The sequence below is a fragment of the Symsagittifera roscoffensis genome, chromosome 3 (assembly GCF_963678635.1).
Source record: "Symsagittifera roscoffensis chromosome 3, txSymRosc1.1, whole genome shotgun sequence".
NCBI classification, from domain to species: Eukaryota; Metazoa; Xenacoelomorpha; order Acoela; family Convolutidae; genus Symsagittifera; species Symsagittifera roscoffensis.
In genome coordinates this window covers 70,497,719-70,525,535 of record NC_087064.1, presented here as the reverse complement: position 1 = coordinate 70,525,535, position 27,817 = coordinate 70,497,719, and the positions used below count along the sequence as shown (strand labels likewise).

The window sequence follows — 27,817 nt, the reverse complement described above, 5'->3', positions numbered from 1 at the left end:
TTGGCTTCTGTCACTTAGCAATTTTGTAAACCCATAATTGGCGTGCGTCACTTAAGAAATGTTGTAGACTCAAAGTTTTACTCATTCAGTTTTTACCAGTAGCGTTTTTGGTCATATTTTTGCTTGTATATGCGAAGTGCAACTTCGCCTCTATGTTAGTGATCACTTACATTTTGTCACACTCAGAAGCAAAAAATTTGCTAAGCGAACTCGCTTTTAGAATAAATAAGACTCAGCTAAGAGACTTATTTTCGATCAAAAAAAGCGTTTTGAGTATGTTAAGCGACTGGTATGCTGTTTGGTCCCACTCTGAAACTGTGCTAGAAGCCGAGTTTTTAGCTGTCGAGTTTTTGGCTGATTGAGCTTCGATATTAGTTTCGCCAATTTTTTAAATTACTTTTGCCCGACCATCAATTTTAATGGGATAAAGCTGTCTTTTTCTCTTTGATTGAAAAAACTGTTTCTCAAATAGGCTTTAAGTAAAATTGGTATCAAAGTACTTGTTTTTCAATTGCGATTCGATGAATTGTGTAAGAATTTTTTTTTTCATACTTCCAGGGAAAACATTTATGCTTTATCAGTTTGTTGACTAGAAAAAAATACGAAGGACTAGGTTGCTCTTGTTATACTTTTTGAAGCTCCGCATTATGAAAAGTTTTGGAAGCTCCAATTATTCAAATGGGTTTAATGTTTCACAATAAGAAATGAATGAAATTCATTGGCTTGAAAAATTTGTTACAAGTTATGTAGGCTAAAATTTGCAGTTCATTTTTAAACTTTCGTATTCTGCATTGCCGAAAGCAATTTCAGCAATAAGCACATCTTTTTCTTACGACCATTGAAAATGGGAGGGAACATTGTATTCGATTGTGTTGAAGTTTTTTTCTTACAAAATCAGGCAACCCAAATAATCATCTGACAGGGTGGATTGATATATCATATTTAAACTATTTTAGTTGCGATTCGAACGACAATAAAAAATCCCAAAGTTTTTTTCAGTGTTTTGAAATTAACCAATTTTTCAGTGTTTTGAAATTAACCGATTTTGAAATTCATGATTAATTTTTAGTCTAATTTTGAGCGAATAAAGCCAGCGAGCAGGTTTATAATTGGCTTTTTAAGAAAAATCATGAGCCTATTCAAGCCCTGAAAATTTAAATTTAATTAGTTAAAGTAGTGCATGAAGTTTTTCAGTGCCATTTTGGAATTCAAAAAAAAATCAAACAAATCTGCCAAAAAAAATTTAAAATTTTTTTAATTTCTTTGAACCAATTTTTTTTCTTAGTCATTTTTGACTAAAACTTTTGTACATCTTGCCAAATTTACAAAGAGTGCCGAATACGCTTAAACTTAAGGCTTTTGTCAAATCTTTTTTTATCAAACCACGCTCTTTGTCTAGCTGTTTGTCTCAATGGATGTCTACTTCAATTCTTGCTAAAAATTTTTTTAACACGTAAATGTGAGCAAACTCTGAAATCAGTTATATTTTCATAGATTCTATCATCCATGCGTATTCTTTGCTAAGCGAGTAAAAGAAAAATAACAGGCACAAATACATTGGACAGCTTCTTTGAAAATAACAGGTTTTTGAACGTGCTTTTTTACGGTTAGTTGTTTTTATCGCAAGTCATGTGTATGTGACCATAAAATTCTTCTGTAGTAAAACATGCATTCTTCATTTTCAGCTTAGTTTGTGATTTGATTGTTTCTTGATGATGCATTCCGAAGGTCTTAACCTTCTGATTTGAGGAAATTTGTTCTTCAACAAAGCTTCAAACATATTCTCGGAAAGGAAATTTGACTCTGAAGATAAACGATAACCTGATAGAAAAAGAAAACGATTTGAAAACGATTGTTTACAAAATGACTACTAGATGTCAACTTCTGCTATTTGCGGTATTGTTTCTGGCCCTGGTCCCAAAATTGTTCGCTGGAACGTTACCCATACTCTATGCCAGAACTATATGTGCCGGGACTGGCGGTTCCACTTCTTTGGAGTGTGACGTCAGACGCGATTACGCAATCTATGACGTCACAATAGGAAGAAGCTTTGTAGGGGCGTGTGATTGGGACGACACTACTCTTCTAGACTGTACTGTGCCGAGGAGTCAGAGTACGGAGTTGATGATGCAGGTGAACAAAGTGTACCAAAGAGCGCGTGACTGTTCGCTCGATGGATCAAGTAAGCACACTTTCTTCTGAAAGAGTTTTCACCAATAAACATTTTTGCTTGGTTTTAAAACTTCCTTATTTTTTATTTATTAATCTTACGTTAAGCAACTTTATTGCAATCGGGAACTAGACTTTTTTCCCATAAATAACACGACATGCATGCAGTATGCGCGTATATTTACGCTCATTGGTCTATTACTCTTACTGTACAGCCTTATTAGTGTTTTTCCAGTAAATTAGCAGTTCGAATTTTTTTAAATGATATTTCTTTGGTCTTTTTTTTTCAAATTTTTCATGACAACAATTTTGTATCGCTTTTTTTCCCTTTTTTTCGGCTTGATAGGTTTCGGCCTATATAATATCGGCTTATCGGCCTGGTATTGCGTCCTTCGACGAGAGAAAAAGTGTGTGAGCGCGTGGCGTTATTTGAGGCCGAGGGGCGCTTAATAACTTCTTAATAGTCTTAACTTTTTTTTCTTTTTTTTTTCATTTTTCTTTTTTTGGGCTTTATAGGTTTCTAGCTATATTATATCGGCTTAGTTGTCTCATATTGTTTACTTTGACGAGCAAATATTGTTTTTGAGGGGGCGAGCGACACTTTTCATAAGTCTTAAATCTTGTTGATTTTTTTTCGGCTCAAAAGGTTTCTGCCAAGGTATTTGTTACCGCTTGGTAAATTATGTTCCCGATGCTAGTTTCACATTCTATTGTCTTGGGATGTTTTTGTTTCGAAACTAGACGTATTCACTATGATAGATCTAGTTTTTTCAACATTTCTGTTTTTTCGGTTTTCTTGTGGTGTATCGCACGTGGTGCGAAGCTCAGCTTTGCTTGTAATAAAATTTTATTTTATGTTTTGTGGTTTAATGTTTATTTTTGTGTCCTTTTTTTGGCTTATTAGGTTTCGGCATTTTCTTATATCGACTTAGTGGCTTAATTTTGAGTAGTCTCAAGGGAAAATACTTTCTATGCTCACATCTGGATCGCACAAAATGCTTGAACTTTTCATAGAAATTATACGTCAAGTTTTTCATGACAACAATTTTGTTCGTTTTTTTTTCTGTTTTTGTTTCGGCTTGATAAGTTTCGGCCTGTTTTATATAGGTTTAGTTGTTACATAGGTTTATTGTGCTTTTTGATGGGCCAAAAAAGTTGGTGTGTGCGTGTCTGTGTTTTGAGGGGTAAGGGGACTTAATAACTTCGTATTACTCAATAAAAAATTTTTGATTTTTTGTGTATTTTAATTTTTCCTTTTTTTCGGCTTGATAGGTTTCGGCATATATTACATCGGATCAGTCGCCTCATATTGCGTCGTTTCACGAGCTGTGTATGTGTTAAGAGGGTGAGGGGAATAATTAACTTTTTTTAGTCTTCTTTTTTCGCTTTGTTTTTATTTTTACTATTTTCATTTTTTTTTTGGCTTTGTAGTTTTTGATCAATTTCATATCGACATAGTGGCCACATATTGTTCATTTGACGCGTGAATAAAGTTTGTGTTTGTTTGAGGGTGTGGGGAACTTGATAATTTAGAAAAAAAGTTAGGCCTAAATGGTTTCTGCTAAGGTATTTTCGGCTTTGTTACCGCTTGATAACTTTTCTTTCGATGCTAGTTTCACATTATTTTGTCCTGGCTCGTTTTTGTTTCAAAATTAACCTTGTCGCGTGGTAAATGTTTTTCCGAATTGAACATTATATTGTCTTGGCCTGGTTTTGTTTCAAAACTACCACTATTGTATTTGATAGATCTAGTTTTTTCGGTTCTTGGATTTTTTTCCTGACTTAGCGGCATTCTTGTTTTGTTGTATCGCAAGTGATGCAAAGCTCAGCTTCGCCTTGGTGTTGAATGTTACTACTTATAGAAAACTAATCAGAACATACTGTAAGTCAGTGGGAAATTCGGGATTTGCCCCTTGAGCGCATTCGAGGGGTCCCTCTTTTCGTACTGTTTTACGACATCTGTTTTTGGTCGACCAACCCCAAAAAAATGCCTTAAGCGAGAGCGGAGTTAGTTTTTTGGTCAATAACTTTTAGATGGTGAGAAAAAACTCTGTCTTTTTTCAAATTAATTATTGTGGCTCAGAAAATGATGGCAAATATGGTTCTTCTTTTGAAGCTTTGAGATAGCTCGGAAAACCATTTCGGTCAGCCTCAGTTCTTTTTTGAAATTCCTTCACTCGAGAAATTCCTGTTTTCCAAGCTAAGTGACAAATAAAAGTGATTTTTTGCTGGTACTTTCCAAATCGTACTTTTCGTGGCACTTTTGAATCAGGAAGCTGCAATAGCACTAAAATAGCATGTGCTTTCACGTTTGATTTGTAATAATGTAACACAGTTGATAATTTTTTAATTTTTCGGTTGAATTGAAAAAGCGACTTTTTTTCGGGAAATTTTCGAAATGCATAATGTTCAGCGATTTTTTGAAATGCATAATTTTGCGAAACTTCTTAATATGCGAAATTTTTGCGCAATTGTTGAAAGGCATAATTTCTAAGAAGTTTGCCTTACTCTTTCCAATTTTTTAAGCGCAAATTTAGTGTTGTGGCCTCTAGTTTTTACATGTTAAATTTGCCGGAATGGTTTTCCCGTATCTACTTCCTGTATTTGCCCGAATCTACTTCTACATCTCGCTTGTGTTTGCGATGCTTCAGCTTCGACTGTCATGAATTATGAAACGAAAATTAGATCAGTTATCCAATATAGTATTTTTTTTGGATGTACGAGTGTCAATGCATTGCAGCCAATCTTACTATTGCAGAAAAAATTGTTAGCCTAATTTGTATCCACGGCAGTGTTTTAGATGTCTTCGTTTCAGCTGTCTTCGTTTTTTGACTGTGCGTAAATTGTTTTTGTTTGAGTTATTATATTTGCGAGAGCAAAAACCTTGTTATCGGTAACAAGACTTTTTCCCCGTAAACAACTTTTCTTCCAATAAATTGACCTTTCTTTATTATTAAACATTAACAACTCAAACGTTTCTTCCCATTTGGCTCGGATTCGGAGGTAACGTTCTCATTTTTGCAGCCTAAAGTCAGGGGTTCGAGTCCCTGCAGGACCTTGTTTTTTTTCTGTATGTGTAAAATTGAAACAAAAATCAGGCAAAAGTTGAATTGACAGAATTTTGTTCGTCTGCTCAAATTTTGACGGATTAGGTGCCAAATCAAGCGTTTTTGTGTTGTAAGCAAGTATCATGGTAGTTTCATGTGCTGTTCAGTGCATTTGTGGGGTAAACGTAATTTAAGAAGTTTTTTTATGCTCATCTGGACTCTGCTCAAAGATTGTCGGCTGTTTTTCCGCTTCCTTATTCTTGTTCCGTTGCTATTTTTTAAAAAATTTTCAAAGTTTTTTCAAAAACTATCCTACTGATTTTCAATAAAATACCAATGAAAAAATTGCTTACTTCCCTGTGCCCGAATAATCACCTAGTCTCTTTTTACTTCAGCCCCGCTGTCTACAATCTTCGCAAATGTTTTGGGGGAATATTTGACCCATATTTGAAGTTTTTTTTCGTTTTCTTAAAAATTGCTCCCCAAATCTAAATTTTTCAAATCCATGGGTAGAACGGGTTGTGGGAAGCTTCCCTGCCTAAACGGCTTCTTGACTTTTCTCGAAAACTACTCCCAAATCTGGGGAGCGCAGATTGCTTGCAAAGCCTGGGTTTTTATGTTCGGAGCGTCTGAAGCCGGTCAGGCTGCTTCGTCTTTTAATCCTACTATTGCTACTCTGTTCCGGCATTCAAGCCAATCCTGGCTCATTTTACTGGTCCCCATGTAACCAAGTCATCAAACAAAACTAAGCAAGTGTGTGGTAACGTCCCACTTTCACATCGCGTCTCAAGCACCCCACAGGTAAATTCTAGTTCCAATTCCAACCCACCTCCGCGCTGCAAAAATTCTTTTGACTCGAACCTCTTAAAATCTTTAAATATACTACAATTAAATTGCAATGGTATTTCTTTAAATATACTACAATTAAATTGCAATGGTATTTCCGGCAAAGCCCCTGAAATTGCAGCCCTACTATGTGATAACCAAATCCACCTTGCAGTCTTCCAAGAAAACAAGTATACGAAATCCCTCCATTGGCCCGGATTACACATTACTTAGAAAAGACCGTATACAAGAAGGTGGAGGTGTGCTAATAGCAGTACATATTTATCTGTACGAAGAAATAGACTGCAACTAAGACGGAACTCTGGAGGCTCAGAGCATTAAAGAAAAGGCCAATAACCAAAGTCTCCGAATCTCAAATGTCTACTTCGATTGACTATGAACCGTTCGTCACACAGTTCCTAACGGAAGACAATAGCTTGCTACTAAGAGACGTAAATGCTCATTCCCCTCTGTGGAATTTCAACATTCCTGAGGGCAACAGAGGTGGAATTTTTACTGAGGAAATTATCAATCAAGTTTTACCCCATTGAACGATTTTACGCAAACCATTCCTTACGACAATACAACTTCATTGTAGACGCCGGGCTATCTTTAGCATCCCCTTTGCTTTTACTGTCTTCGAGTTAGCAAACTCTTTTAAACTCTATCGGATGGTGTTAACCAAAAGAGACCCCAAAACGAACAGTACTAGCCACTCTTGGCTTGTCGAAAGCCTTCGATTGGTACGCCACCGAAGTTTAGTCAAACTACTGCACATCTCTTGCTTACCTGAATGCATGTAGTTCTTAAGCAGGGGCACAACAGCGGTTCGCCGTGATGAGCTGTACAGCTCGTATGTTGGTCCTAACCCTCGTGGATAAATGATCTTAAAGGATAGTCAGATTGCCTCAGTAGGATAGTCAGATGGTCTCAATTTACCTTAACGGGCGCCAAAAGCCAGGACCCTATTCAGAAAATAACTATCGACAGCCAGGATTGTCCGTACATGGGTTCCTCAAGGTTCAGTACTTTCCCCCACTCTTTTAAAGTTTTACGTATATGATGCGCCACCAAGGCCACTCGAAGTGTTAATGTGTGATAACCCTACTATGTGATAACCAAATCCACCTTGCAGTCTTCCAAGAAAACAAGTATACGAAATCCCTCCATTGGCCCGGATTACACATTACTTAGAAAAGACCGTATACAAGAAGGTGGAGGTGTGCTAATAGCAGTACATATTTATCTGTACGAAGAAATAGACTGCAACTAAGACGGAACTCTGGAGGCTCAGAGCATTAAAGAAAAGGCCAATAACCAAAGTCTCCGAATCTCAAATGTCTACTTCGATTGACTATGAACCGTTCGTCACACAGTTCCTAACGGAAGACAATAGCTTGCTACTAAGAGACGTAAATGCTCATTCCCCTCTGTGGAATTTCAACATTCCTGAGGGCAACAGAGGTGGAATTTTTACTGAGGAAATTATCAATCAAGTTTTACCCCATTGAACGATTTTACGCAAACCATTCCTTACGACAATACAACTTCATTGTAGACGCCGGGCTATCTTTAGCATCCCCTTTGCTTTTACTGTCTTCGAGTTAGCAAACTCTTTTAAACTCTATCGGATGGTGTTAACCAAAAGAGACCCCAAAACGAACAGTACTAGCCACTCTTGGCTTGTCGAAAGCCTTCGATTGGTACGCCACCGAAGTTTAGTCAAACTACTGCACATCTCTTGCTTACCTGAATGCATGTAGTTCTTAAGCAGGGGCACAACAGCGGTTCGCCGTGATGAGCTGTACAGCTCGTATGTTGGTCCTAACCCTCGTGGATAAATGATCTTAAAGGATAGTCAGATTGCCTCAGTAGGATAGTCAGATGGTCTCAATTTACCTTAACGGGCGCCAAAAGCCAGGACCCTATTCAGAAAATAACTATCGACAGCCAGGATTGTCCGTACATGGGTTCCTCAAGGTTCAGTACTTTCCCCCACTCTTTTAAAGTTTTACGTATATGATGCGCCACCAAGGCCACTCGAAGTGTTAATGTGTGATAACCCTACTATGTGATAACCAAATCCACCTTGCAGTCTTCCAAGAAAACAAGTATACGAAATCCCTCCATTGGCCCGGATTACACATTACTTAGAAAAGACCGTATACAAGAAGGTGGAGGTGTGCTAATAGCAGTACATATTTATCTGTACGAAGAAATAGACTGCAACTAAGACGGAACTCTGGAGGCTCAGAGCATTAAAGAAAAGGCCAATAACCAAAGTCTCCGAATCTCAAATGTCTACTTCGATTGACTATGAACCGTTCGTCACACAGTTCCTAACGGAAGACAATAGCTTGCTACTAAGAGACGTAAATGCTCATTCCCCTCTGTGGAATTTCAACATTCCTGAGGGCAACAGAGGTGGAATTTTTACTGAGGAAATTATCAATCAAGTTTTACCCCATTGAACGATTTTACGCAAACCATTCCTTACGACAATACAACTTCATTGTAGACGCCGGGCTATCTTTAGCATCCCCTTTGCTTTTACTGTCTTCGAGTTAGCAAACTCTTTTAACTTTAGAATCCGATCATCTTCCTATGTTAGTCCAATTTCCTTTGAACGATCAAATCTCTTTCTCTCTTTGAAAGACCTGCATTAATTTTGAATAAGCCGACTGTCCAAATTTTAGCAAAGAAATTGAACAAGTGCTAGAATCACTGCCCCTGTCGACCCATGTAGTCACCGCGGAGAAACAAAATTACGTGACAAGATTTTAGTGGCTGCTCGTCACCACATTACCGCCGGACGTCGTCGTTTCTATCTACCTGCTCTCCCTCCAGAAGCTAAATTACTGGCAGCGGAGAGAGACTAAATTCGATTAAAGGATCGTTTTAACCCAAAACTAAGTTGTTTTGACGCCGAAATACAAAAATTAACTGCTAAGAGCAAAGAAAAACTTTGGTGAGACTTCCTCACCGTACGGTGTCAAGCAAATTCTGGAAAGTGGTCCGCTTCTTAAGCGGAGCGAAGTCTGTGGCAGGAAACCATCCTATCGATTGGAATGGCGAAAAAATGCTTACAGCAAAAGACATTTTGAATACTTTTAACATTCAATATACGCAACTAAAAAATCATCGATCAAACAAGGAGAAAACCAAGCAAAAAATCTATAAATTTAGCCTAGAAAATCAAGTTAAACCAGGTTTTTCAGTCATACTTTGAATCTCTCCCTCGCTTAAAGTGTAATTCCAAATGTCTGGAAAAAGTCTTAAGTTGTTCCTCTGCCCAAACCCCACAAGGATATCTACAATAGAATTATTTCTATCGGATGGTGTTAACCAAAAGAGACCCCAAAACGAACAGTACTAGCCACTCTTGGCTTGTCGAAAGCCTTCGATTGGTACGCCACCGAAGTTTAGTCAAACTACTGCACATCTCTTGCTTACCTGAATGCATGTAGTTCTTAAGCAGGGGCACAACAGCGGTTCGCCGTGATGAGCTGTACAGCTCGTATGTTGGTCCTAACCCTCGTGGATAAATTATCTTAAAGGATAGTCAGATTGCCTCAGTAGGATAGTCAGATGGTCTCAATTTACCTTAACGGGCGCCAAAAGCCAGGACCCTATTCAGAAAATAACTATCGACAGCCAGGATTGTCCGTACATGGGTTCCTCAAGGTTCAGTACTTTCCCCCACTCTTTTAAAGTTTTACGTATATGATGCGCCACCAAGGCCACTCGAAGTAAAACTTCAATCTTACTCAGACAATTTTCACGCTTTTGTTCAATTGAGTAATATCGTGGAGGCGTCTGGCATTTTAATAAATTACTTAAACGAGCTCCATGAGTTTTTTTTACTAACAGACACCAAATTTTCTCCTCCTCGAACGGATCAGTGAGCCCGTTCAGCTCCCACAACAAAGAATTCAACTCCAAACCAACTGGTTTAATGGATTCTTTGGTTCTCCCAGTCGAAAAATCCCAGAATACTTGGAGTGTTTTTTGGCCCGTCCCTCAACATTGCGGGGCAATGTTAGCAAACTGCCATGAAAGCCGCGCGCAGGATATCGATCCTGAAGGCTCTCTCCAGAAAAAACTGTGGACCATCAGAAGAAATATTGTTTGTAATCTTCGAATCTCTGGTCAGACCAATGCTCGACTCTCCCTGCCCAGTTTGGTCCCACGCTGCAAGCAATTCCTCCCTGAACAAATTAAAAGTCGTTCAAAACGCAGCTCTCCATGTGTGACAGGGTGCACCACGAAGATGAGCCCCTTAGACCACCTTCACACTGAATGCAAAGTTTTGTCTGTGCAACAGTACCATAAACTTCTATCCACCCAGTTTTTTTTCTGAAATCATACCTTCACTTCCATCCCCTTCATTTCTATCATAGGTTCCCCTCCCCTCCCAGACAAATCAAACCTAACTTTAAATCAATTTTTAAAGAAGAAGTTGACAAAGTAATCTCTGAAACAAGCAATTTTACCCCATTTAACGACAACATGGACCGTAGCAACTTCGTTTTAAATAATTTTAAAACTTTTAAAAAGAATCCACAGAAAACACGTAACAAATGCAATCAATGACGCGCCGACTCCCAAAGTTCTCCCGCTGCGCCCACTCGATATCTCCACGACCGAGGAACTGATTCCCCAGTTCTAGAAGGAGCACGTTAGCATAGCTCAGATCCGGCTACACCCCCTTTTTAAATACATATCTTAATAGAATAGACCCCAATGTCCCCCCGAACTGTCCACAATGTCCGTCTCCCCATACTAATCTCCACCTTTTTTTTGTCCCACAAACCCAACTGAATTGATTCCAAAAGACCTGTGGCTACCTCCGGTCGAAGTAGCAATGTTTCTTAAACTCGGGCCAAGCTCGCATGACGCGCCCTCTATGGGCAACTAACAACAACAACAATGGGTGGTGGGAAGGTTCTCTGCTTTAGCAGCTACGCCTAAGTTTTTCGAATCTTTTGTTTTTTTTTCTCGAAGACTACCCTCTCGTAATTGTAATATTGGGTTAAATCGAAAGAAGGGGACTGAGAAAGCTTTTCTGTGCAAGCAATTATGTCCAAATTTTTCACATTAAAAGTTATCGCCATCGAAAAGTCAAATTGTTAATTTTTTGACCGTTTTTTTTTAATTTTGAAATTTCTCGAAAACTACCTTCCTAAATCATAAATTTTGAGTTCAGTCGAAATAACAGGTTGCGTGATTTTTTTCCTGCATAAGTCGCTACTTCCAAGTTTTTTACGGAAAAAGCTTCGATTCTCGGAAAATTCAAACTTCTGATATGTTGACCGTTTTTTGGAGTTTTCTGCCTTTTCTCTATTACTAACCGGCAAAATCTGGTAGCAAGCGTTTAATCGAAACAGCAGGTTGTTGAAAGCCTACTTTTAAAATTGGCTACGTCCAATTTTTTTTAGAAAAATATTATTGTTCTCAAAAAGTGTTGAACTTGACCGTTTTTTCGAAACTTTGTTTTTTCTCGAAAACTAATCTATCAAAACTGAGATGAAAGCTTCAGTCGAAAGAACCGTTTGCGAGATTTTTTTCCTGAAAAATGTTGAGTCCTCGTAAAAATTCCGTTGTCTCGCAGAAATTTTCACAGAAATGTTCAGAGTCTTTTGGACACATACCGGTGACCGAATAGCCCTTTTACTTTCCCCTCTGATTCAATGCTGACTTACAAATGTGTAAAGTGTGTTTTGATCGGATCAGAGAAATAAATTCTTCTTTTCTTTCTTTTTTTCCTATAGCATCAATACTTACTTGAAAACAATTGGTAGGTAAGCTATAAACAATTAATTTGTATTATAGCTAGCTGTGACATCACACTCGAAGCAGTGACTACTGAATGTGGCAATGATGCCGCACCCCTCATCCGCATACGCTACTTCTGCTTCGACGCAAGCCTCATTTCCGACAATGGAGGTTGACTCTTTTAAACCTATTTTAGGGTAACTCTGACCCATTGCAAGTGATTAACAGTTTTTGTGAGCTAACTGATTTCAAACTAATGGAGGAAACTTAAAGGGGAGTGGAAACGAACTGGCTAGAAAGATACTAATCTTAAGAGGCTTGCCATGATCCTAGATCTGCTTACGTTATTCGTTGCTCGACTGAAGGACTAGGAAAATTTTGTGAGGCCAGCCGGCAATTTAAAAAAAAAAAGGATACAATGTGGTTCAGAAAGCTTCACCTAGAATCTAAACTAATTTAATTAAGTCGTTGCCTCGTTAAAGCAGATGTCGTTTGTAAGTTTTATTCCTCATCAATGACTTCATTTACCATTTTAAGGTGAAATAAAGAGAATCGCTGGATGTGGAGACATCACACAAGATGACCTATTCGGTTGCCAGGAGAGTTTCAATAATCTCAACATCCTCTTCGCCGAGTTCAACTACCTTGCAATCAACTGCAGCGATCGAAGCTCAGTTAGATGTAATCTGGACGCCAACAGCGGTATGTTTATTCCCGGTGAAGCTTTTAAAATCGTTTTATTTCACCGAAGCTACTACGAAGAGTTTTATTATGCGTTTAACTTGTACGTTATATTTGGGCGAATTTAAGTGCAGATACCTTTAGTATTTCTGCCTCGTCACGGTCTTGACGTAGATCGGTTGCGGGTAGCTTGCTGTTTTCGGTTTATACACTAGGGGACACAATTAAGCGCAAATTCAAAATTTTACTCTTTTAAATACCGCTATTCGATGTCCCTTTTAAACAGCCTTTTCTTCGAAATTCAGTAAAATTTTTGCATTGACCGAGAGCAAATGATCAGGGCTACCCTCTATGAAATTTTCAAGAGTATTCAATAACTAACCAATGTAATCGGGTCTCAAAAAGCCAGTTTTCTTCTTCTACGCTAAGTTTTGCATCGTATTGAATTCTTTATTGAATTAGCGGAATAAATCAGTTGTTCATGCGACGTGAAACATTCTTAGCGAGAAAATTGAAATAATCAGTGTAAAAAACTTAACCAAACTCGGTGGTTTCTTACTTTTCCACGCGAAGTGAAAAACTTAGCGCAGATGAAGAAAACTCGCATTTTCAGACCCGGATTACATTTGTAAGTTATTGAAACTAAATATTGCTAGTTTCAAAGAGGGAAGCACTGATCATTTGCTCTCGGTCAATGTAGAGTTTTAACTGAGTTTTGAAGTAAATTTTGTCCAAAGTGGACATCGAAAACAGGCATTTTAGAGAGAAAGTCTTGAATTTGCGCGTAACTTTGTCCACTAGTGTACGCAAGTAAACCCTAACTATCGGAAAGCAACAAAACATACCGAACTACCATAAATTTCAGCATTTAGCAGTAGAATTCAATTTCATACACTAGTGGACAAAATTGACAGCAAATTTACCATTTAACAGTGTTTTAAAATGTAACTTCAAAGACCATTTTCGACAAACTTACCGAAACTTTTACATCGACCGGCTGCAAATGATCTAAACTATCATCTCTGAATTTCTCAATTTTTGATTTGAATCACTTAACAGTCTTTTCCGGGTCTGAAAGTACCAGTTGCCACCACTTGTAATAAGTTTTTTTTGAAGGTGTGACTTTATAGAAAACAACAGAGTTGAGGAAAGTTATCACACTGAACAACGCAGGTTTCTCGTTCAAAATGTTTGAAATCGCATGATCAAATTTGTCTCTACCGCTTATTCGAATAAAAGTTCACGCCCATAGAGAAGCTTTTACAAATGATGAAAGCGGGCATTTTCAGACCCGGCGAAACTGGCAAGTTCTTCAAATTAAAAATTGAGACTTCCAGAGAGGGTAGTTCAGATCATTTGCAATCGGTCGATGTAAAAAAAACTTGGTACTTTTTTCTAAATGGCGTCTAAAATAGTCCTGAAAATTAGGCGCTTTAGAGAGGAAAAACCTGAATTTGCGTTTTATTGTGGTCACTGAGGTTAAATACACTAAATGAAAATTAGAATGTATCAATTTTAAATCAGCACTGTTAACTTGGTCCCTTAACTTTAACGCGTTTTTAAAGCAAGTTAACAATGCCCTTAACTTTAAGGCATAGTTAACTTGGTCCCTTATCTGGCTTGTTTTTCTCAAAATGAACGTTATTCAAGACAAGTTGAGGTAAACATACGAACATTTTGATGGAATTTTTTTAATTTTTTTTTCTTAGAACTTGTGGCTTCTATCTCAATTTCTGTCGAGTAATTCGCCATGCTATTTTGTATTCTTTTGCATGCGTCTTTATATATCAATTTGAGTATTAAACAAAAAAATTCTGGTAGCTAAGTATCTCAACCTCCTAAAATATTTAACTAAATAATCAAATAGCCAGTTGTTGTGCAAGTAGCACAGAATGATGCGACCCTAGTAATCTAAGCAAACAATTTCAAAAATCTAATTTTTTTTCAAGATTTTTCAAAAATTCTAGTAATTAGTTTGTGGGAGGGGTTTGAATTAGTGAATAAGCTGCAAAAATGAGGTTGCAGCAAAAAATCTTTAAACTACAGTTAGATTTAGATTGGGGGTTCAGTCTCTTTTCTTTTCCTCTGCGTAGATAAGTCTGAAAAGCTGAAAAATTTGGAAAGTTTGTCTCGACATTGAGAGAAGTTTTTCGAAATATACTTTTGCAAGCCGACTCAGACCTAAAGGACATCATAGTGACATCAATCTGTTACGGGCAAATTTTCCTTGATTACTTGATTTTTCAACTTCAAAGAAGACATCATTTTAGGCCATAGTTCTAACTATTCGAGAATGGGCGGAATATTAACGCATAACCCATTTTTCGACGAATTTAATAGTCTCAGACAGAGAAAATTTCAGCGTAACGCCGCAACCATATGACATATTTGGTCATCGAGTTTTCAAGTTAAGATTTATATGCTTGTTCCAGACTAGGAAAACAGCTCTTCGTTTGTTGAATAACTTAGCTTGCTTAACAGGCGTGGACTGGCTTTATTTACAAGAAGATTGCTCTGACCAGCAGTCATGTGACTTCAACTCACTTGCCCCCAGTAGCAATGCTGACCTCTACGGATGCACTGGCTTCCGACTGCGAGACGTCACAGACACCTCGTACGCTTACGATTATATATGTCAGCACCCGGGCATGTTCGCGTTTCCAGATGACTCGCGGCTACCAGTGGTTGATACGTGTGTGGGGATGTCGGATGGACTCCATGCTGTTGTGTTCTACGGGACGTTCGAAGAGAACGTTTGTTGGCAGAGGTACACAGACTGTTTGAATGAGAATATTCAGGTTAGATCTCTTGAACATTAGCTCGTTGAGCGGAAATCGATGTTGCATGTCCCCCCTACTAAATTTAGTGGCAATTTTTGTCCTCATAAATTTCGCTTCACATTTATTAAGTGTAGAACACGGAAGTCACGTTTCAACACCTGGTGTATTAGCCAGTTTTCTTCTACGACAGGCCTAGATCAAGGATGAAAACCAGCAATAGGCTTAGTTCAAGGCTAGTCGTATCATCTTAGATTCTAAAGGAGTTGAAAATAAACTCAATGATGATGATGATGGTTTCTAGACCAAAATTCCGATGTTAATGCTTTGTGTATAATTTCCAGAATACGAAAATTCGTACTGAAGACCATTCTTTCGAAATATTATCAATCAAATTTTAAACAAGTAATCCAACATGATTTTTTATTTTATGGTTAATCAAGTTTCTAGATGCTAGCACCAATTCTGATGCTGCATAAAAAATTCTATGTATGATATTTTCCAAGACAAAATTCGAAAGTATCACTCCATTATTCTTTGATAATAAAATTTTAACCGTACATTAGCTTTATGTCAATGATTTGCTCAAATTTTGCTTGCGTTCAGTTAATCAAAGGCAACCTAATAATCCCCCAAAATTTTCTATACGGAGAAGACATTTTCCTATACTACAAGACAATCATAAATGCTTCAATAGACGTGTAAATAATGTTAGTCATACTTGTTTCAATAATAGAACGTTTTGTGTTTCGGGTTGATCCCTAATATGCTTACAAAATGCCTTTCTTCTATCCCGTCCGTATCATAACATGTGATTCGTTTTATCTATGATTTTTGTTTGATATTGGACAAATGAACTGTATTTCTTGACTTCCGTGTAAGCCTTTCCGTGTAACAGAAAGAATAGTCAAACCAGTTGAGCTAACTATCTTTGTGATATCTTTTCACTATTGGAACTGGTACTGCAATTGAATTGCTGGTGTATTTTAAATAATTTGTTAATTGTTTTTTTACTTGCTATATGGCAAAGTTTTTTCCGACAATTTTTATTGGATTTGCCTTTTGCTGGACATTTTCACCGACGGAAGCTTAGACTTTTTTAGATGCGATTTCTATCTGTTGTAGCCCTCATTCTGCTAATATTTAACCAGGTCAAGCGTCTCCTGTTCAGTTGGCTGTTTTTTTTTTCATTTTAAGCAATGTTAAGTTTTATATGTCAAATGAAAGTCTGATTGCGCTATGAACGCAATGTTTCAACTTTCTATCGAGCACAACGTTTAAAAAGGCTTGGATCGGAATGTTTAAGAAATATTCGGGCAAATGTTCAAGAGGTATTAAGGCAGAAATTGTCTACAATTTTCAAACATCATAGTCTTGGAGTGTTCTCGAACTCTTTTTAAAAAAATCAACTCTTTAGACCAGATGAACTGGATTCATATTCAAGACTAGAAAGTACCTGTCCACTTTTTTTTCAATATTTTACCTTTGGAGATTCATCCTAAAACGTACTAACTAAAAACAACGACCTCCTTGGTTAGAAAACTTAGCTTTTTGCGACCCGATTTGCTCCATGAAAAAAGTTCAGAAGTTTCATCGATGCAAAAGTTTGCTTAAAAGAACTTAAATTTTTTGCGAACTGATTCACTCTATGAAATCACTTGAAATATTGCAATGTGCAATTGAGTGAATAGCTTGCTTAAAATAACAGATTCGCTCCAGAAATAACTTGAAGTATTTCGAAATGCCATCGGTTGAATAGCTAGTTTAATTAATCTTGATTTTTTTTGCGAGCCCATTCGCTCTGAAACAATTTGAAATTTTTCAAACCTCATCGCTAGAACAGCTGGTTCACATAAACTTAAATTTTAGCGAGCCGATTCGCTCTTTGAAATAACTTGAAGTTATCAAAGTTCCATGGACTGAATAGTTGGCATGAAATAATATTAACATTTTGTGATTCGCTCCAGAATTAAATTGAAATATCAAAAGTTGCCTCGCTTGAATAACTTAATCAAAATAAACCAGTTTTTTTGCGGACGTTTCTGTCTACGAAAAAAGTCGGGAAATGACTTGGTTTAACTTGGATAAACGAATTAACTTAGAAATATTTCAAAAACTCACCATGGCTTGCTTTCAATAATTTAAGTTTTCTGAAAACTGATTTGCTTCGAAATAAATTGAATTATTTCGAAGTTGCATCGCTTCAATAGCCTGCCTAAATCAAGTTTACTTTATCGCGAACCCTTCCGCTCAATGATATTACATGAATCATTTTAAATTTTCATCAGCTTGATCAAAATAAACCATAATTTTTGCGAACCGATGCGATCTAGGAAATATTTCGAAGTTTCAGCTCTCGAATGGCTTTTTTTTTGAAAATTTAGAGCTTTCCTAAAGCCGATTTGCTCTGGAATCTTTTGAAAATTTCGACTTTTCATCTCTTGAATTGCTTGCTCAAAACGGGTTAAATTTTTCGCGATTCGGTTCGCTCATGAAATATCTTGAAATATTTCAAAATGCCATCGGTTGTTTAGTTTGCTCAAATAAAATTTAATTTTTTAAGAACTGTTATGCTCTGCAAAACAACTTGACTTGTTTCACAGTGCAATCGTTTAAATATATTGCTCAAAACATCGTAAGCTTCTCTCGAACCGATTGAACATCTCGCTCAGACAATCGTCAGTGTTTGCGAATCGATTCGTGCCATAACATAACTTGAAATATTTCAAAAGATTCAAGTTTTGAAAAACTGTTCCAAGTTTTGCCAATTGAATTGCGATCTATTAACTCCCAATTTTCATGGCTTGCTGATAAACGCTTCATTGGCTTGCTCAAAACAAGTTAGATTTTTCGCGAATCAGTTCGCTTTATGAATTAACTTGAATTATTTCAAAATACCCTCAGTTGAATAGTTTGCTTTTTCTGAACCGATTTGCTCTGCGTATTAACTTCCTATATCTTAAAGAGCAATCGATGAATAGCTTGCTTAAAATTAAGTTAGCTTTTGGCGATCTGATTGGCTCCAGAAACAACTTGAAAATTTTCAAAATGCCACTGATTGAAAGCTTGCTTAAATATATTGAACATTGTGCAAACTGATTTGCTCTATAAATTAACATAAACAATTTAATTTGTTTGCAATAGATTGATTAGCTTGCGCAAAATAGTTTGAACGTATCGCGAACCGATTCACTCGATGAGTTAACTTGAAAAAATTTCGAAAATTCACCATGGCTTGCTTTGAGCTTTCTCAAAGCCAGGGTGACCACTTGGTCACTATTTTAGTGACCAGTCACTATTGGTCACTATTTTTTCAATGGCCACTAAAAGTCACTATTTACAACGGTTTTTGGTGACGGACCCTAAAGTTTTTCTAAAAGCGCCTTGGGCGCCAATATATACCTTGGGCGCCAATATGTACTAATATTGAGGGGGAGCGCGCGCCGAAAAAACGCAATTTTTTTTCAAAATTTTTCATAAAAGGCCTAAAACGACTTTTTCAGCCTGTTTATTCAAAATTATGCCTACGGCGCAGAAATTATGGCCAAAACAGGGAATTGAAAAATTAATTTGGTCGACCTAAAAAAAAAGATCGACAAAAAATTCCAAAAATTGTCATAGTCACTATTTTTCTTTCAAAAAAGTGGTCACCCTGCTTAAAACCGATTTACCCTGGAATCAATTGAGATTATTTGATTGTTCTTTCATCGCTTTATTAGCTTGCTCAAAACAGGTTAATTCTTTCGCAAATTAGTTCGCTTTATGAATTAACTTGAATTATTTTAAAGTGTCATCGGTTGAATAACTTGCTTTAAGTTAAACAATTTGCTCTGCGCATTAATTTCACTTATTTCAAAGTGCAAACGGTTCAATAGCTTGGTTAACATAACGTAAGCTTTTGGCGAACCGATTCGCTCCAGAATTAACTTGAAATTGTTCAGCTTGCTTAAATACACCTTAACTTTATGTCAGCAGATGTGCTTTGCGAAATAACTTGTGAAACGATTTGCTCTGCGAGATTACATGACATATTTCAAAGTGCTGTCGTTTGATTTTATTAGTTTCATCGCTTTTTGAATAGCGGGCTTAGGAAAATTTTTGTTTTGCTTAGTAGTTCACGCTATGAACTAACTTGAAATATATGTAGTCGCATTGCTCGAATAGCTTGCCGAGAAAAATTTAATTTAGAGCAAATCGATTTGCGGTATTGATTTTTTAAAAAACAATTGACTTTTTTCTCTAAAATCCCTCGATAAAAAATTTTCAAGTAAATAAACTATCTTTTGAACAATATTTGTTGAACATTCTTATCGCTTAGAGAAACTTCATCTTTTTGCGACCCAATTCATATAATGAAGTATCTTTAAAAATTTGATTTTCAGTACTCAAATAACCTACTAAGAAAAACTTTTATGAACCGCTTCACGCCTTCAATTAATTTCAAAAAGTTCAAGGATTTTCTCTTTAATACCTCGCTCAGACAATTGTCAGTTTTTGATAATCGATTTACGGCATAATATACTGCAAATTTTTTTGAAAGTTTCAAATTTAGAAAAGCTATCTAACGTTTTGCCTATTGATTTACAATATGTATTAATTTCAAAACATTCCAATTTCCATGGGTAGCTGATAAATCCTTCAATTTTATGCATATAGATTGACTGTGAAGTAAATTTAATAAACTAAAAATTATCAATGCTTGATTGACTTCCTCAACAAAACAGTTTTTCGGCCAAACGATTGACGATAAAATAACTTGATTTATTTTTCCAAACAATTCCTAAAATTTTTCCAAACAATTCAAGATTGCTTGAATTGAATCGCTTGCTCAGACCTATTGTTTTCGCGAGCCGCTTTCAATAGCATCTGTAGCTGCTTTATTGGTAGCTAGTACCTTTAATTCATTTATTTCAATGTTTTCAGACCGGAAAATACCTTATAAATCAACTAATTTTATGATTTCAGACTATGGAAGCGTGTCCAATGGGCGAGGGTTTTGACGAGAGGACCAGGCAGTGCCATAGTCTAGCCAGTAGAGAATGTTCAGTTGCAGTTCCAGAAATATCTGCTGAGTCTCTTTCCGCGACTGAGATTAACGTATCTTGGACTGTAGACGATGACCCAACTCGCTTCATACTGACCATCGATGACCCTGAATATTCTACCTCGACCGACCTTTCAAACATAGCACCGGACGTTTTCAGTTTCGTTTTTAGTTCTCTGGTTCCTAATACAGAGTACACCTTTTCAGTTACCGCGGAAAAAGGTACGTTTAGAAGCTCGCCAGATAATGTGACACAAGTGACGTATCCAGAAAATCCGACTGGTTCTGCGAGTGACGTCATGATGACGTCAGCGGTTATCAACTATGATTTCGAGGAGACTGCGTCGTTCGTCATAATTGAAGTCGGCGGTCAGAAATATACCATAGCGCCAGAAGCCAATGGTAATCTGAGGTTCATAAATGTCACTAATCTATCAGGAGGTGTGAGATATAGCGCAAGTATCTACCTTGAAGGAATGACCGGGCTTCTGAGCCAGGAGCCGTTCAATTTCACATTTCTAACTGTGCCGAACCCACCGGAAAACTTGGCAGCCAATCAGTTCACTGAAACTTCAATCGAATTCACTTGGGATCAACCTGGAGCTTCTGATAACTGGATGGTGTATAGAGACAACCAAGTAGATGAAGCTGCTTCAACAACAGACCAAGAGTACAATCTACAAAATTTAGAGCCCGGGTTCCGGTACGAGTTCTTTGTGTACAACATGGTCGAAGACGAGAGAAGTACTGAGATCAGTTTAACGGAGTCCACAATTCCTCATCCTGTCGATTTCACTTCTGTTTCAGCGGACCATGAGTCTGTTGATTTCTCATGGCAACACAACGTCGGAAGATCCGATTCCTTCTTAGTCACGTGCTTCGACAGTGCCGGAGCAGTGGTTCAAGATTTCCCTACTGATCAACTAGATGCTTCCATATCTGATCTGAATTGCGGATCTAACTATAGCTTGCAAATAATTGTGCAATCATACGACAAAACCAGCTCAGCGACAAACATAACTTTCACAACTCGACCAGTTGCACCTGCAGACTTGCAAGTTGCTGATTTTACAACTAGCACTATTGACTTGAGTTGGAGTTTATCAGAATGTGCTGATGAATATTATGTCTACCAAACATCGGATAAGAGAAACGATAATCGAGACTACACTGTAAATGGTACTAATCAGGAAGTTAAGTATGAGAATCTAATTCCAGGAGATACTTATAACTACTTAGTTAGATCAGCAGTGACTGATCACGACGGTAATATTTTGCTTAGTTTGGATACCCCTATCGCAGCGAATGTCACCCAAACTCTGATTCCTTTACCTCCTTCGGATGTTTTGATTGAGAGCTACACTTCGAATTCTCTGGTCGCTACCTGGAATCAACCAACAGGTGGAATTTATACCGGTTTCTATGTTTCAACCAACGATGCTTCCAGGCAAGAAGTAGATGAGTTTGAGCTAGAGGAAACGGGTTTGGTGCCTGGAGCTATGCAAGTTCTCGAAATAATGAGCTTCTCCGAAGGTTCGGACTCTTCTCAGAACTCGTCAGTGGTTACTGTATCCCAGCGTCTGAAACCAAATCCACCGAGGAATTTTATTGTGGAGAATCGAGGAAACAATAATACCGAGGTTTCGTTTCTTCCTCCGAGTGAAGGCCAGTACACTAGTTTCAGCTTCGAAGCTGTAAGCTCGGACGGAACAGTTCTCGTCAACAAAACAATTCTCGCATCCGATGAAACTAAGTTCATCAAAACTCTTTCAACGTCAATTTTTGGAGACCAAATCAATGTTAAGATATACACGTTTTCTGTCGATGAAAGAAGTGAAACAGCCTTAGAAAGCGTGGTTAATCTGCACCCGGCGGATCCAGTAGGATTTACTGTCACTGGATTCTCTGAAACCGACTTGAGCGTATCTTGGGAGCTGCCTCAAGGCCTCGTAGGCGGTTATAATCTGATCTTGACTAAGCTCGATGGTAGTTCGCCAGAATTGACCCAGAGGATCGAAGACGAAAATACGCTTGAGTCCAGCTTTGCAGACCTAGTTCCGGGAAGTCAATACCAACTAGAGCTTTGTGTTTACAGTCTTTTCGATGAGTCTTTGAGCTCTTTGCAATGCGACGTAATTCAGCAGCTTCTGATGCCCGTGCCGCCAAACAGTCTTGTAGTGATACCATTGGATAAAAATTCAGTGAATTTCACGTGGAGCATGGCGATAGATGAAGGAAGTTTCGACGGGTTTGATGTTTTCAGCAGCAGCGGGTTTGTAAGTCCCACACAAACAACTTTTACTCAAATTGGAGGCCTAATTCCTGGAACGGACTACACCTTTTCAGTTCTAACTTATGTTGCAAATGCCACGAATGTTATCCGAAGTGAAAACCAGTCTGAGATCGGTTGGCCGTACCCCGATGACATCGTCTTTGAGACATTCAAACCAGTGTCTTCCCAAGATGGCTCGGTCGAGGTCAATCTGGACTGGACCTTGCCGGAAGGAGGCCATTCTTCGTTTGTGTTCAATTTAACAAGTATTCCATACGCAGATGGAGTTGAACCTGCGACTGAATCACTTCAATTTACTACTCAGTCTCTAACTAGACGGTTTTCGGAGACTATTTCTCAGAATAACGTGGCATGGTTCGTCCCTGGAATGCACGTTTCGTACAGCGCAGTTGCTGTCTATCGAGATCTGCAAAGTCAGCAAATTGCGACTGGCGATTTTTACATTCCGCCTTTAACACCAACACTTCGTTACGTCGATGGATCCCGCACGACGAACTCGGTCAATCTAACCTGGAGCTTCGTCGAATTCGAAAACGCTTTGAGTGAGCTTTTTATATTGCAGTTAGCTCATTTCAGCGAGACAGATCAGTTTCAAAACAATTTACGGGAAGTTTCTACCGTCAAGTTTGCAGAATTAGTCAATAGCTTGATGCCAGGCCAAAAGTACGATTTCCGAATTAGAAGTTCAGTCAATGAAAGTCTAGTTGTAAGCGACTGGAGTAATATTGTGACCGAAGCAACGTTTCCTCTGCCTCCCATAAATTTACAAATCGAGGACCTGGTTGTCACGTGGTCGCCGCCTGAGGGGATTGTGGAGTCGTATACCGTGAAAATTTCGGACTCGGAAGGAAGCGAACTACCGGAACAGACAATTGTTTCTTCTGAAAATCTAGAGCTGGATATAAACAACTCTAATGTATACACTCCAGGACGAGCTTACACTTTCGAAATATATTCGGTAAGCAACGATTTGGCAAGTTCGAATTCGTCTACAATCGAGTATACATTCGTTCCTAGTAATGTTGACTTCACTTCTGTAAGTGTTCTCTCCACAACGTCCTGTGAATTAATATGGGGTGTACCAACAGGAGACGTTGACGGATATGTCCTAACGGTAACTCCATTGACCAGCTCGGATACATACACTGAGAAAACTTTCAACATAACTCGCTTGACGACACACGTGGTTAATAATTTAACTCAAGGAGCAGAATACAGATTCGAAATTGTAGCCCGATCGGGTGGAAAATTGAGTGTAGTTCCTGGAGTCCTAACTGCTCAGAAGTCTCCTGAACTGGAATCGATCGCGATACCCGACAAAGATACCCAAAGTGTAGTATGTTCCTGGACTCCAACTGGAGTAGTCACTTCCTACAAGGTCTCCATTCTGGACATAAATGGCAATGTTATTGAGGAAAGGCAAGTTGATCTACCAGTTGATGAGCAACAGTTTACAGGACTAGAAGCGGGGCAGTTTTATTCATGTAGAGTAATAGCTATTTCGGGTACTCTCGAGAGCGCTCCTTTGACGGCTGATTTTACATTGTACCCTGTGGTACCGCAAGTGTCTATCGCTTACTTCGGCACAACGGACCTTACGGCTAATTGGTCTATGCAGTCTGGCCTGTATGATGGATTTGTTGTGGCATTGGACGGGTGCAGGGATTCTTTATTGATGGCGCCGGCGAGTATGATAACACTGGAAAGAACCTGGGACGGATTGACCCCTGGATCAGTGTGCAGAGTGAGAGTGTGGTCCCTCAGCAACGAGGTCAGTTCATACTGCGGGTCATTTCTGTTATACGTTCAAGATTGTGGATTTCTTTCATCTTTAACGCATCTTTGAGTAACAATTCCACATTTTTGGGAGTATCAACGATAAGACCACATAGTGCCTCTACTACCTAATGATAGTCATCATAGTTTTGTTGCTCTGCAGAAGTTTTGAAATCTTGTGGCAAGCATTGCCGTATATATTTCGATGATATGGTGATAGCATAAATCTGTATATATTTCGACTGATTGAACTAAGACGGAAATCTAGCATATAATATGCCTGTTCCTTCTTCCTAATGTCGGTCTAAGAATTTAAAAACAGATCTACTAGTTTTGAGTATAATGTAATTTAGGTGCAAAGTGAGTCATTCGGAGTGGCTTCTCACAGACTGTACCCTGCCACTCCTCTCTTCGGACAGTTCTCTGCCACCGAGACTACAGTGGTTCTCGTGTGGACACAGCAGGGCACTGCTTCCAGCTACTCACTCCGGGTAACTTGCAAAATGATCCTCTTTTACTCGCATACCTCTTATAAAGCTCTAAGTGCTCTTAAGTGTCATTGTGGGGCGCTCGTTCTGCTCCTTGCCTCCCAATCTGAAGAGTAACACAGAAGGTTCCGACCGCTGTGAGTTTAGCAAAAACAAGCTTTCATTTCAATTTTGATTCGATTTTGTTTAAAATTGTCAATTTATGGTGCTAAATGTCGAAATGAAAAATTGGGATAACGTTTATTTTTTTGGCACATTTTTTGCATAGAAAAAATTACAAAGTAAAATAACGCCGAAAATAAGGTAATTCTCTTCTTTATTTTTAAACTGCGACATGAAAGTGTTTATAAAAGTGTTTATAACTGCGCAAAAAAGTGTTTGTAATTGCGTGAAACGTGATATTGTAATAGATGTTCAAATTTTGACACATGCTAGAATAAACTATTTGGAAGGACTTAGCCGGTCCTTGTGGGAAATCTTGTTTCGCAGGCATAAATTAGCCAGTATCTCAAAACTAGTGTTAGAGGTGTTCTTGCTTTGGAAACATCCTCGCAAACAATATAAGGAATTTGAATTAATGGGCTCAAATTAGTTCTTTGGAAAGCTGATGACGGAAAACACACTATGTCGCCAGTTAACGATAAGTAACAGAATTGAAAGAGTTACTTGGCCCGGCGTCGAAAAACTGTCGAATCTCTTTTGACGACACATTTTCTTTGGAGCTTGTACTAGAAAGTTGGAAAAAAGTTATACATACCATAACTGCTACTGAGAATCCTTGCACGGATTGGAGGTCTAGTTTTTCCGTAATATTTGCTGGAATAGTTATTTTTGTTGACCTATTTTGATCCTCAGCGCAAAATTAGTCGTAAATATATGCCGTTTTTCGACGCCGGGCCAAGTGATTCTTTCAGTTCTGTTATTTGTGGTTATCTGGAGGCATAGGGTGTAAGTCAAGCTCATCAGCTTCCCAAAGTAGTGATTTAAGCCCAATAATTCAAATTCCTTATATTGTTTGCGAGGATGTTTCAAACACAGCAAGAAAACCTCTAACACTAGCTTTAAGATACTGGCTAATTTACGCCTTCGAAACAAGATTTCTCAAATTTTGGCCCGGCTAAGTCCTTCCAAATAGTTTAATCTAGCATGTGTCAAAATTTGAACTCTATCTTAAAGAACTGCAGAGAAAACTACAAAAACGTGAAGAAAAAATTCGTTCAGTTGCTCGTTGAAATCAAAAAGTTGCAACTTCAATGAATCGTGAATGTAGTACATACAAATTTCGGACAGGTTTTTAATGTTGAAAATGAGTTATTTTTTTCTGTTCTCAAAGTATATGTTCAATGCTTCATTTCAGGTCAACAGCTCTTCAGGTCAACCGCAAGTTGAATCACTGGTCGGTTCCGATAGATCCTTCACAATAGTGGGTCTCTCTTCTTCTGAAGAATACATGGTCACTCTAGACGCTTTCAGCTCCAACCTGAAAAACTTGGAGTCAGCTACAGCCATCGTGAACACATCACCTTCGCCTGTAGTCAATCCTATCATCATCCCTGTTTCGGATACAGAACTGAATATTACGTGGATCTACGTGTCGCCAAGTTCAAGAATCAGATTTGTAATCACAAGACTCCCAACTAGTAACGAAACAGGCGTCTCGGATCCAGGAGAATCGACGCAAATCGCTGCTACAGGATTTTCAGATTCGGGACTCCAACCTGGAACTGACTATACTTATGAAGTTGTAGTGAGCTACACTGGAATCGAAAGCGAACCAGCGACTGCAACTGGTTACACGTATCCAGCAGTTCCTTTCAACATACTTACTGAGGATCTGGCAAATGATCACGCAACACTTTTGTGGTCTGTCCAACCGAATTATGAGTCATTTCGTGTAAATGTCGAGGGCGATGATGATAATTATGAAATTGAAAATTTGGAAATAGACGAAATGGTGCTGTTTTTGGATAATTTAGTGCCTGGTAACCAGTATTCTGTCACGGTAGAAAGCAAATACAAAGATTTGTACAGTCAGGGTCTTGCTTCGTTTTCGTTTGAAACTGATTGTTACCCTATAAGGGACGAAACAGCAAAACCATGGAAAATAGCGTTCTGGTTGACATTCGTCTACTCGGTTATAATCACAACTATCTGTTTGTATCTCGCCTATCTGGTATACAAAGGGGTTCCTCCAAGAGCGGAAGTGGTGAAACCGGCTAGAAGGTATCTCATTAGTGCTACTCCTTTGGACGGGACAAAATGGCAACGAAAGTACGGAGAATTCAGCATACGACCTTAGAGCGCCGGAGAAAAAATTGTTAGATCGAAAAAGGCGAAGAAACTGTGAAAAATAAGGAAACTAAAGACAGAAGGAACTCACTTTCAATCAGTTAGGAACGATGTGTCATCAAATATTTTCTATCTTTTCTCTCATCAGGGCTTTAAACCGCTGTGAACAAAGTTCAAGCTACTTTTACTGCTTTGTCTATAATTGCCTAAATTCGTTACTTACTAGAGTTCTATTTTGACGCCAAATCTTCGGCCACATTTTGTAGTTTCTTTTCAATGTGTGATATTGTATTAGTTTATTTGTTAGATTTGATAACTTATCGTGGAAATTTATTTGCATTAAATGCTTTTTAACTGGAGTATTGGTATTTTAACAAATAATCACAAGCAGTTTTAACCTCTGAACTTCGACTGCGATTTCATAAGGAACATAGAGCGTGCATCTTTGCGAAGTTTTTTCCTTTAGTTTGATTTTTTGCACCTGTGAAGCAAGTGTATTAGTACGAACCATCTTTTTTTCCAACCTAAGTCGCAAATATTGGTGCCACTTTTGGGGCACCTTTACAGCTTTTTCATAGCATGTGCTTTGACATTCGAATAGTAACTCGTTAATACAGTTGATGCATTTTTGATTCACCAAATGAAACGAAAAA

The 27,817-nt window shown here is 38.1% G+C and overlaps 1 protein-coding gene across 1 annotated transcript; it reads left to right on the top strand.

Annotated features, from left to right (window-relative positions):
• Positions 1-1,625: 1,625 nt before the first annotated feature.
• LOC134842862 (receptor-type tyrosine-protein phosphatase beta-like) lies at positions 1,626-27,551 on the top strand. Its single transcript, XM_063859364.1, has 7 exons — positions 1,626-2,182; positions 11,874-11,987; positions 12,354-12,518; positions 14,979-15,295; positions 20,240-24,382; positions 24,741-24,878; positions 26,233-27,551. The coding sequence occupies exons 1-7, from the start codon at positions 1,864-1,866 to the stop codon at positions 27,172-27,174; spliced, it is 6,138 nt and encodes a 2,045-aa protein (XP_063715434.1). The 5' UTR covers positions 1,626-1,863; the 3' UTR covers positions 27,175-27,551.
• The last annotated feature ends 266 nt before the right edge of the window (positions 27,552-27,817 follow it).